The sequence below is a fragment of the Solanum stenotomum genome, chromosome 9 (assembly GCF_019186545.1).
Source record: "Solanum stenotomum isolate F172 chromosome 9, ASM1918654v1, whole genome shotgun sequence".
Classification (NCBI taxonomy): Eukaryota; Viridiplantae; Streptophyta; class Magnoliopsida; order Solanales; family Solanaceae; genus Solanum; species Solanum stenotomum.
The window spans coordinates 4,806,461-4,818,489 of record NC_064290.1 but is presented as its reverse complement, the minus strand read 5'-3'; the positions used below and the strand labels follow the sequence as shown (position 1 = coordinate 4,818,489).

At 33.4% G+C, this 12,029-nt stretch overlaps 2 protein-coding genes across 2 annotated transcripts; one reads left to right on the top strand and one right to left on the bottom strand.

Moving 5' to 3' along the window:
* Positions 1 to 3,386: 3,386 nt before the first annotated feature.
* Positions 3,387 to 7,473, top strand: LOC125875858 (PLASMODESMATA CALLOSE-BINDING PROTEIN 5-like). The gene is made up of 3 exons (XM_049556902.1): positions 3,387 to 4,049; positions 4,146 to 4,173; positions 7,068 to 7,473. The coding sequence occupies exons 1-3, from the start codon at positions 3,539 to 3,541 to the stop codon at positions 7,216 to 7,218; spliced, it is 690 nt and encodes a 229-aa protein (XP_049412859.1). The 5' UTR covers positions 3,387 to 3,538; the 3' UTR covers positions 7,219 to 7,473.
* Positions 7,474 to 9,552: 2,079 nt separating this feature from the next.
* LOC125875857 (RING-H2 finger protein ATL40-like) lies at positions 9,553 to 10,498 on the bottom strand. Its single transcript, XM_049556901.1, has one exon. It carries the CDS (start codon positions 10,378 to 10,380, stop codon positions 9,661 to 9,663), a length of 720 nt encoding a protein of 239 aa, XP_049412858.1. The 5' UTR covers positions 10,381 to 10,498; the 3' UTR covers positions 9,553 to 9,660.
* Between the last annotated feature and the right edge of the window lie 1,531 nt (positions 10,499 to 12,029).

The window sequence follows — 12,029 nt, the reverse complement described above, 5'->3', positions numbered from 1 at the left end:
CTACATAAAGTAGGATGATAATCAAATTTAAAATTTCAAAATATCATTAATAAGGTTAGTTTTGTAAAATACACCTCTAGTTTTTCTTAAAAGTATGTCAGGTCAACAAGGATCATAAGTGTCAAAATAATGAGTCAAAATACATTAATTCTGGATAAAGCTTGGGACATCCACCATTTTTATGTAGGAATGAAGGTGCTCTTAGCTCGACATCATTGGTTCTGTTTCCCTAGAACCCCTCGTTTTGGTTGGAAAGGGGCATCTAAGGAGAAGCGTAAATATTTACTTGTCATTTACACACAAATAAAGTAGTAATCCTAATAACGTAAGTAAGAATACATATCATTTAATCAGGTTAACAGATGAATATGTATATGAAGTCATATATCTAACATTTAATGATTTTATATAAACACTCGATAAGATCAATTTTTATCAAAGAAAAAACAATCAATTAACATAATTGTACTCCGATCCCATGGACTAGCTATTAGAATGATGAACTAACATCAAAACTCTCCTAAGCCACAGAAGACCATGTTAACATATATATTTGTATTACAAAACAAAACCACAACTCAGCTGCAGATTTAAATTAATCGAGCTCAAAACGGATAAAAAACACTAGTAAGTAGGAGTGTATGCACATAGGCCAAGTTGATTATGCCTTTTCAATCACCAAAACAATTAATAGATCCAAATAGGTAATTCAAACGTTATAATTGCATACGTTTTGTTATTAAATTGTGTTTTTGTTGAAGTAATTCTTAGCATCTTTAATACTATAAAGGGCCGTTTTATAGAGTATATAAGTAAAAATAATGTATGCATTAGATCTATATTTTAGTAATATCTTATTTGGTACACCTTTTATATTATGTATTAGTAATGCAGGAAGATATAATGCATGCATTACCTCAAAACTCTTTATACATCTTTTTTATAGCAATTGTGGAGAATATTTTGTAAATAAATATTTTTATACAATGCATGTTATTTTTGTTACACCAAATCAAACAATAAATAAGAAATAATCTATGTATAATTAATGCAAACATTATTAATACTCCCTCCGTTTCTATTTATATGTCATCATTTTAGATTTCACGCCCCTTAAGAAATTAGATAAGTTTAATATTGTACTCTTATTTAATGTTCTGTTAAAGTCAAGTTTTAAATAAATGAACATAAATTAATTTATTTTGATTAATAAAATTGAACAATAAACATGAATTAGAGCCGTTTGGATTGACTTAAAAACAATAACTTTTAAGTCAAAAGTAAAAAGTCAAACTTAGATGACTTTTAAGTCAAAAAATAAAAAAATAAAACTTAAATGACTTTTAAGTCAAAAAATAAAAAGGAGGAGGAGACTTATTTTTGGTTTTAAATTTACTTTAACTCATTTTAAACTTATTTTAAGTTATTTTTAACTTTGCAAACACTTCCTAATTTTGTTTTCAGTTATTTTTGACTTATTTGAAGTTATTTTTACATCCATAAAATACTTTCAGAAGTCAAAACCTGACTTAAAAGTAGGTTTGACCAATGTTTAAATCAATCCAAACACCCTCTTAATCATTTAAGTTTTCTATGTTGGTGACAATGACATTTTAAAGAATAATAACTCTCAAGGATAAAATAGGAATAATAATGTTATTTATGTATTGATTTTGTGAAATAACAAATATTAATGACCATCTATTTTAAGTAAAAACCACATATAAATATAAATTGAAGAAGTACACTTTATTTAATATTATTTTTATACACTCTATCAAATGACCCAAGAAAGTGATTGAGCAACCCCACCCCCTAAGTAGCATTCACTCACTTTTAAGTTTCCTTCATGAATAAGAAATAAATTGACACAACTTCTACTTGAAGAAAAGTTTTTTTCTTTTTTCTTTTGGTGTAAGTAATTTAATTTGTAACTTAAAACTTTTTAATTGCTCTTTAATATTGTAACCACTATTGAGCAATTACAATGATGGCTTTTCTCATTCCTACTTATCTTTTGAGAGTGAAACCGAAACTTGGAAGAGAAGTATTTGTTGAAAATATGCAAATTATTATTTTTTAAATAAAAGAAACGTGCTTATTAATTTTTCTATTTAATTTTAATTTTTGGAAGGAGAGGTCATAAATTAAAGAAAAAAAAGTAAAGGGAAAAAGACAACAGAACGCGTTGTGAACATTAACACTAAATTGGTGAAAAGATTAAAAAAAAAAGGTTAGAAATTGGTTACTTTTTAATTATATTTTTGAAAAATAATTACGTAATGAGTTTTCATTTGATTGATTTGAAATTTTATGACACTGGTTATATATGAAATAAAGGAACTAAAAAGTGATTATTTGTGAATTTTATTCGATAAAACTTGTACTCCTTGTCGGTGGGAGAAAATGCATATTACTTTAATTTCTCCTTTCCATTTTTTTTAAAATTCTGATGGTGGTTTTGAAAAAAGAGAAAATACATTATTTCTGTTTTGGTCTTCTTTTTTTTTTAAAAAAAAAAAAAAAACTTTAATCTTTCTCTTCATTCATATTTCTTTTTAGCCAGAAGTGGCGTGTGTTTGAGTCGTTTTCTATTTTGATAGTGACACAAAACTATACTTTATAGTAATAGTTTTTCTAACAAATTATTAGGTTAATAATATTGTCTTTTTAAAAAAATAAAATTTTTGTCACTGAAAAAGGAAAAAGAGAACCCTCGAATCCGACAAGAAGTCACACATGGATTCCAATAAATGAAATTAGATACCAATAATTCACATAGTGAGTATAGGTGACAAAAAAAAGTTTATTGTGTGATTACAAGGGTACAATGTACTTGGTCGTAGTTGATAAAATTAAGATTAGATTTGATATAACTGATAAAGATGTTATTATATAATTAAAGAAATTTTAAATTTAAATTATGAAATCGTTTTTTATAGAAATATAATTTAAAATTGCATATAATAGTCCTTTGTGGCTTGTCCCTTCTCTAAACCTCACGCATAGCGTGAGTTTAATACACTATACACCTAACTTTCCTTACCCGTACATAAATGTCAGTGTTATGCATATCGAAGGTTAAACCTATTCAATTTTATATCATACTTTATGAGATGATTAAAATTCCTTCATACTTAACGAGTTTTGGAAATAGAAAAAAAATTAAGTTAACTAATAAGGATCGTGATGAAATAGTAAGTACTGCTTCAATTTTAACTATAGGTATTTGGGTTCAAGTTTATTGGGATTAGTAATCGTCTTTGTTTGGAACATTCTTCTCCCAATGTAGCATTTTTTAGTGCGAATTTAAATTTAGCCGCAATCCAATACAACGGAACGGAAAAGAAAAAATTAAGTTGGGCACAATCATTCTGTAGTCTTTTCTCAGCACTTCTCAGATCTCTCTTACAAAAACACCAACGGTAATATTTTCAGTATATAAATCCTCACTCTGTTTCTATACATTAACTTCCAATTCTTCTTTCATATATATAACCGTTTCTTATACAATTCCAGTAACTGAAGGAAACAAAAAATGTCTCTCAAATTCTCATTTTCTCTCCTTCTATTTTCCCTAATCTCCACTCTCTCTACCGCCCAATTCGGCGGTACTGGCTCTGCTCCCGGCGGCACTGGCACGACTCCCGGCGGCACTGGCACTACTCCCGGCGGCGTTGGCACTACTCCGGGCGGCGCTGTCACTTCTCCAAGCGGCGTTGGCTCTGCTCCTGGTGGAACTAGTGCTGCTCCAGCCGGTGGTACTGCTACCGGCGGAGGCGGAGGCGGAGGCGGAGGGGCGACGGTTGAGTTGTGGTGCGTGGCGAAGAACAACGCAGAGGATACTGCTCTTCAATCGGCACTTGATTGGGCTTGTGGGCCTGGAGGTGCTAATTGTGGGCCAATTCAGCCCGGTGGATCCTGTTATGACCCTAAAGATATACAGAAAACGGCGTCGTATGTGTTCAATGATTACTTTATTAAGCATGGTATGACTGAAGATGCTTGTAATTTTGATAACACTGCTGCTCTCATTTCTATAAATCCAAGTAAGTACTTCCACTTTTGAAACTTTTTATTTGCTTATTATAGTAGTAATTTGGTAACTTGAATTGTGATTTATATTGTTATTTATCTTTTTTCAGGTCATAATGGGTGTAAATTTCCATCCAGGTAACTGTTATCCCTTGTGCTAAAAGTCTGATTTTTTTTTTGCCTTAAATGATTCATGACAATAATAGATAATTTGGTAGTGAAATTGATCATTGAGCAAAAAGAAACTAAGGAGGAAATGAACTGTCTGATTTAGTTTGTGCAGGGTTATGTGCTAATAGAAATTGCTAATATTCCCTCCGTTTCAATTGTTTGTTTGTTTTGGCTTTACAAAATTTAAGAAAGTAAAAGGCTTTCTAATTTTTGTGGTCTTAAAAGAGGGATTAAAGATATGCAGAATATACCAAAATACTCATTAACATTGTGGTCGTAAACATGCCACATCAGGTCTCAACTACCAGGTCTTGGGTCAAAAGTCGGGGTTGGATCTCGGGTCTTAGGTTAGACCTCGATTGGGTTGGGGTTGGATCCTGGGTCTCGAGTCAGGGTCGTGGTTGGGTCTCAATTAGGTTCGGGGTCTCGAGTATTGAGTCCCGAATCAGGGTCTCTGATCCAAGATCNAATAATAGATAATTTGGTAGTGAAATTGATCATTGAGCAAAAAGAAACTAAGGAGGAAATGAACTGTCTGATTTAGTTTGTGCAGGGTTATGTGCTAATAGAAATTGCTAATATTCCCTCCGTTTCAATTGTTTGTCTTGTTTTGGCTTTACAAAATTTAAGAAAGTAAAAGGCTTTCTAATTTTTGTGGTCTTAAAAGAGGGATTAAAGATATGCAGAATGTATCAAAATACTCATTAACATTGTGGTCGTAAATATGCCACATCAGGTCTCAACTCCCAGGTCTTGGGTCAAAAGTCGGGGTTGGATCTCGGGTCTTAGGTCAGACCTCGATTGGGTTGGGGTTGGATCCTGGGTCTCGAGTCAGGGTCATGGTTGGGTCCCAATTAGGTTCGGGGTCTCGAGTATTGAGTCCAGAATCAGGGTCTCTGATCCAAGGTCAAGTTTCAGGTTAGAGTTGGGGTCTCGAGTATTGGGTCACTAATCAGGGTTGGAATCGGGTCCCTGGGTCAGGGTATGGGTCAGGGTCAGGGTCGAATCTCTTGTCTGAGATTGGGGTTGAGGTTGGTCTCGGGTCCAGGATTGGAATCATGATCAACGTCATGGTTGAGTCTTGGATGAGGTTCGGTATCAAAAGTATTGGGGTCAGGGATAGGAACCTGATATGGGGTTTTGCATCGGGTTTCGAGTCTGTCCCAGGTCTTAGCTAGGTTGAGTCTCGATTGGGGTCCGATATTGCGTCTTGTTTCAGGCCTCAATTTGAGGTCGGGTCTTGGGTCCAGAATCTGGGTCTCAGGTAAGAGTCGATGTCGAGGTAAGATCCCAGGTCAGGGTGGTTGGGTAGGGTTGGGTTCGGGTCAAGGTTAGGTCCAGGTCCCTCGTTGATTTCGGGTCTTAGTTCTTTGGTCCTAGGTTGGCGTTAGATCTCGTGTCTTGAGTTGTGTCTCGTGTCAAGGTTGGGGTCAATTCTTGATTTTGAAGACTTTCGGGTCGGGGTCGGCTCTCTTCAACCGGAACCTAGGTCTCAAGTCCCGACTTGGGTTCAAAGTCTCTTATTTTTTGGATTTTCTTTCAGCGGATTTGGTCTCTTTTCATTTTTTAGTATGCCAATATTGTTTAGATTAAGTGGGTCATAACCCAACTTGGTTTTTAGCCTAGTTTCGCTCAATCCAGTTTAACCCAAAGTAAATTTGGGCGGGGGACATAACCCAATCCGTTTTTTAGAACAATCCATTTTAACCTCTTCAATTTTAGTTTAACCTGCCCATTTTACACCCTACCTCATTCTGTAGCTTAGTTAGTAGTTAGGTTTGCTATGTGAATTCAATATCAAATTTTTTATTTTATTTCAGATGTTTATAATAATAGTGTTATGATCAAAGGTTGCACTTAAACCCTAAAGCAAGATATGAAACAAGTTGAGCCGTGTCAATGAGCGTACATCTGAAGAGTCGACACTAATAAATTGATATTTCACTTTATTTGTAGCATTTCAATTTTCTTATACATATATTGCATTTCAATTTTCTTATACATATATTTGTTATTCATACTTGAAAATATTTGTCTTGGCTAAACATGCTCATCAAAGCCCCAACTGACGTTGCAGCTTTTTTTGTGCATAAATCTATGTATCATGTGAGCTTAATGTATTATTAAATCTAATGAGTTAAACTTGAGTGGCAGTAGAGTTTTTGTGTGGTAACTAATCACTTCTAAAATGGAAAATGGTATAGAATAAGAAATTATCAAAACAGAAAGTGCTTTTGAATTTGATTCATGTTCAAGGATGCTCTGCTAGGGCCTAAGAAATTGGAAATTATGTTATGACAGAGAGTAACATGAGCGCCTTGTTTTGTTGTTTTTGTTTTATGAATTTTGTTGAATAGCGTAACGCACTACGTAACAAGATTGCCTCTATTGATTACTTTTAATGGAAAATGGAATATAATAAGAAATAATCAAGCCAGAATTGATTTTGAGTTTCATGTTCAAGGATTTCCTCTGAAGTTAGTGAAAAGAGAAAGAAAAAGATTTGCAATATTGTATATAGGCCTTCTAAATTCGAAATTATGTTAGACATGGTAATTGATTCGACTTGTTTTATTGTTAATTTTGCTAGATAGAATCCGAAATAATGTATTATCTTCTTCGATCCAGTTGAATAACATAAGACACTACACATACATCGTGAGTTTTATTCATATGATCTTGGGGTATCCACATTTCTATTATGCCGAAGCCCCATTGGATTATTTGGTCTCGCAGTTCTTTTGGTTTGAGTTAAACCCGAGGTCCATGTTCCTTATCAAAATTATCCATGTTATCTGTAGTTACTTCAGTCCATTATAGACTTCAGCTTTTGAGATAGTAATTTGTGCATCATTGTGCAGCAAGAATTCAAGTGGAAGTTCTAGTGGGTCGACGAATGGGGGATTAAGTCCATCCTCGGAAGATTTGAGTAGCGGCAGTTCTATTCTCAGGAGGTGGATGTATATCTTGATGGCGATCAATTTGCTGTTTGCAAGTCAGCTTATTTTCTGATGACTCAAGAATCTTAGTCTCGTTCCCACTGTATGTAGTATGTAGCGTAAGGCAATTTTGTTGAGAGCTCAAAAGCTCCAGGTATTTAATGTTGGTTCCACGCCCTCTCCAACATCGTAGAAGCCATAATCGAAGAAATATCATGACGATAATTCTTCTTGTTTGTTTATCAATCATGTTGGTATGTAATCTAACTTTAGAAATGCAACTGAAGTACTGAACTATCATTGTAAATCGAGCGTGCTGATTGAATTACTAGCTATTGTGGTTCTTCTTGGATTCATGGTGACTTGTTATTCCAGTTGGATTGAGGTATTAAGGTTGTGTGTTATGCAATGCCATCTCAGGTGCAGAGTTAGAGAGTCTGAAGGGGTTCATTCGAACTACTTTTGACCTAAAATTACATTACATATACAGAATCGAAAAATCTGTTGTTGCTAGTGAAACTCTTTTTTTTTTACTCTCTTAGATCTCTTCTTTTCTTTGGGTTTCACAAAATTTGGCATTCAAAGAAAAGAAGCCTATGATCCTTCAGGTGGCCTAGTGGTTTGGGCTTGGACTTCTATGTTGGAGGTCTCAAGTTCGAAACCCCGAAAGCAAGGGAAAGCCTTCTGGATCGAGTTCGTCATACTGGGCTTGCGGGTTACCTCTCCTGTGTGGTTTGCGAGCTATTGTATAAAAATGGGGTTTTGTCTTGCGCACATACAAAGGGTGTCCCTTGTTGTAAAAAAAAAGGAAAGAAGAAGATTCTCTATTTGTTTCAAATAAGGGTTGTTTTAGCTTATTTTATTTATATTTTTTAAAAAAAATATAATGTATAGTTTACTAAATTACTCCTATTTATTAGATATTTTTGAGAATTGAGCATTATTTAAAAGAAGTAATTCTTTAGTTTAAGGAAATAATTAAAGGCAATTACTATATTTTGTCTTGAATGTTAAAGCAAATACTCATTTTTTGCTAAAACGACACTTATTTGAGAAAGTAAGTAAATAAATAAACAAAAAAAATGTCACCAACCGGAGCCTTCAAGGCTTTGCTCGAAAATTGGGTGGAAAAAAATTGGACGGAGATAAAAGACACTAATAGTATGATTCTGATTCTGTGTTGATATTTGCACTGAAATCTGAATAAATTAAAATTTGCATCAAAAAATTCCACGTGATAAAACGTTTTCTAAAAAAGACAATTCGGTATATAAAGGAAGCTTAACAAATGTGAAATCAAATGACTAGACATTATATTCTCTTTTCCTAAATGTCTGGCTTTGGAAAATAAAATGAACTGGCCAAGTTTGAACAAACTTAATTTATGGAATAAAATTTATAGTTGTAAAAGTCAATGGTTGATAAAATACGCAAAACATGTGCGACCAGTTCATCTGTTAGATAATTAATTAAAATAAAAAAATGGAACAGCCTTACCTAATTCTTGGATTCTTTTTAATTAGTCAATGTGACTAATTATTGACTAATTATCACGTTCAGATTTAGGTTACCAAATATCACAAACATTTCTTGGACTTTAGTATATATCATATAGACACCTCAATTAATCCAATATAGACCCTCTACTAATTAACTTCCTTTTAACCTAGTATTTAACTTATATCTATTGCCGGAATATTGGACTTTTACACTTAGTCTATCACTTGTCACTAATTTTCGCAATGAATTCACGGTGGAAGTATAGAAGTTTGAAATGCTAAGTATATCACATAAATTGAGACAAAAAAAGTACCAAATTAAAATATGAGTTCGTAAAAAACAATGGTAAAACACTTTGGCTGGAGTATTATCTACTTAGTTTTGATTTTGAAAATTTCACAACAAATTCATTAAACATTCATAAAGAGATCAAAATCTCGAATATCCCATAAACTCTTGAAATATTCATAAGGTAAAATCCTTTTGGCCGGCCAGAATGATATTTTACCTTTTTAAACATTTTTACCCTTTTAACTTTAATACCTTTTAACTAAAAAAATGGAAAAAAAGATTATTTTATTTTAAAATAAAAAAGATATTATAGACTTTTGAATTTTCTTGCCAAATTCTAGCCAAATTTTCTAGCCATTTAACATTACCCTATTCATAAAAAGATTAACCTAAATCATCCTAGTTTGAGAAATACGTCACTTAACGGCCTAAATTATGGAGATCAAGTCCAAATCATCCTAGCTCGAGAAATACGCCACTAACGACCCTCGAATCACAGAGAAACCTTATAAGAGACGAAACAAGAAAAAAAAAACAGATTTGTACCCATATTGATTTATCAATAAAATATTTTTATTTCTTCATTAAAAAAAATCTACCTAATTTTGACATAATTTGTGTGTGTACGTACAAGAAAGATATGGGAGAAAAATAAGAAATGAAAACACAATAGAGTTTCGAATTTGAACTAATAAACATCGTATAATTCATACCTAACTATTAATCATTGTCTTTCAAGATCATTAATTACATCCTCTTCAACACCACAAAATTGAACATGTAATCTTCTTGATGATTTTTCCATGCTAATCATCTTCCTAAACGAGCTTAATCTCGAACTTGATCCATTGATTTTAGCTGATGATGATGTTGAATCTTGTGCTAATCCACAATCTTCCACATTTGTCGAATCGCCACCCTGGATTGGTGGAGCTGATGGCGTGGTAGGTCCTACCACGCCCTCACGTGGCTCCGGTTGTAACAACCGGGGCTCCGCCTCAGTCCGACAAATCGGGCACGTTGAATGTGACCCGAACCACTTGTCAATACACTCAGCATGAAAAACATGTTTGCAATTAGGCAAATTCCTAACCGTTTCTCCGTCTTCAAGAGCGCTCAAACAAACCGTGCACTCAATTGAATTATTTTGATTAATATCATTTTGTTTGAGAATAAATACCGGTAGCGAAGCTATGATGGACGGGTCGAGCCCCGTCTTTGGGGGCTCGACCTGTAGGGCAGAGCTGGTGATGATGCTGATGCGTTGAAGCTCCGCCCTATGTCTAGCCTGACGTCTGAGGACGTACCTCGCGTAAACATGGAGGAGAGTAACGAAGAAAATAACTATAGATAATGAAATTATGGCTGTTATCATGATCTTGCTATTAAGATCATATTTGTTTTTTCTATGAAAAAATGGAGGATCATCATCATCAAAACCCATTGTTGTTGATGTGATGTAGTGGAGTTTTGTGAGAGTAAGGATGTTTATTTATTGGGTAATATAAGAGGTATTTAAGGGTAAGGTTGTCATGGTTTGGTATAACTATGTGACAATGAAAGAAAACAACTCATATACTATCTATCTTTTCTTTTCTTTTTTGGTTTCAGCTCAATGAGAGATCTTGAATTATAGTACTGAGTATGGAAAATTTTTGACATAGATAATTTTTCACGAATAAGTCCTATATAAGGCGAATTCAAATTAACTGAACTCTAACGTGGATATCGGACACAAGACATAAAAGGAGAAACCAATAAGAATAAAATATACAAATGTAGAAGTACGTATTTTCAAAGTGATTGACTTGTTGATACCTTTACTTTCCATAATTTTGAATGTCCTCCGCTTTTACAATTCTTTATACAAATATATATATATATATATATGTAAATTGTAATGATTACTTATTTATGATAGTACAAAACTTTTTTTTTTTTTGGAACCACGGATAACCGACCCTTCGAGTGAGCACTCTATGGTGAGCGTACTTTAACCCCTCACTGTGTAATAGCATGCAAATCACACAGGGGATGTAAACCGCACTATACAAGCCCTATGCAGCAAGCTCGACTCAGAAGGCATTGAGGGGTGATCGATCTCGGGTCATCCGTGTTGATAACCACCCTCTAAACCAACTGAGCCATCTCGAATGATCACAAAACCTATTCTATTTAAATTTAAAAAATGATTTCTTACTTCAACTTTGGATTTATCTTCCAAAAGACGATACAAAGTGATTATATACAATAACATTATAATTTAACAAATTACGTCAAGTTAAACTTAAATATAATTGACTTAAAGATGCCCCCTCTCTCTCTATATATATATAAAGCCAGAGCTATATGGGGGTTCATGGGTTCGGACGATTTCACTAGCTTTTTCGTAGATCTAATATTTGTATTAAAAAATTTAAATAAATATATATATATTAACTTGTGAACCTTCAAATTCCTAACTTCGGCTCTGCCAGACAATATATAGTACATGGTTAGCGTACAGAAAATAAACTCAGTTTGATTTGACTTTTTTTCTTTTGTTTTTCATCTTAAATCCCGAGAATTAATAGCCAAGAGTTTAGAGGCATAGGCCATAGAGTGATGTAATGGCAATTTGCATTTAATATGTTGAAATAGACATGTAAGACCTTTCCTAATTTTGTCTAATGAGAATATATATATATACTAGTAAAGAAAGCTCGGGCGCTGCCCGGGCCTAACATTAATAAAGTTATATTGTTACTCTCTTCGTCCCATATTAGATGAGAATCTTGCTAAAAAATTGTTTTTCATATTATTTGAGCACTTATTAAATTAGGATAGAATTAATTAATTCTTTTCCATTTTACCCCTACAATTAATATGACCATTCCTATATTGTATATGTATTTTTTGTAACTCATTTCAATGTGCATTGATATAAACAAAGGGCAAAATGGTGAAGTCTTCCAATGTATTAATGATTTCTTAATCACCGTGTAAAGTTGAAAGTGCCCATCTAATATGGGACGGAGAGAGTATAGTTTATGTATTGTTATAAAATTAGTAAAGATTGTTATAATATATTTTGCTCATAAGTGAGCTAATATA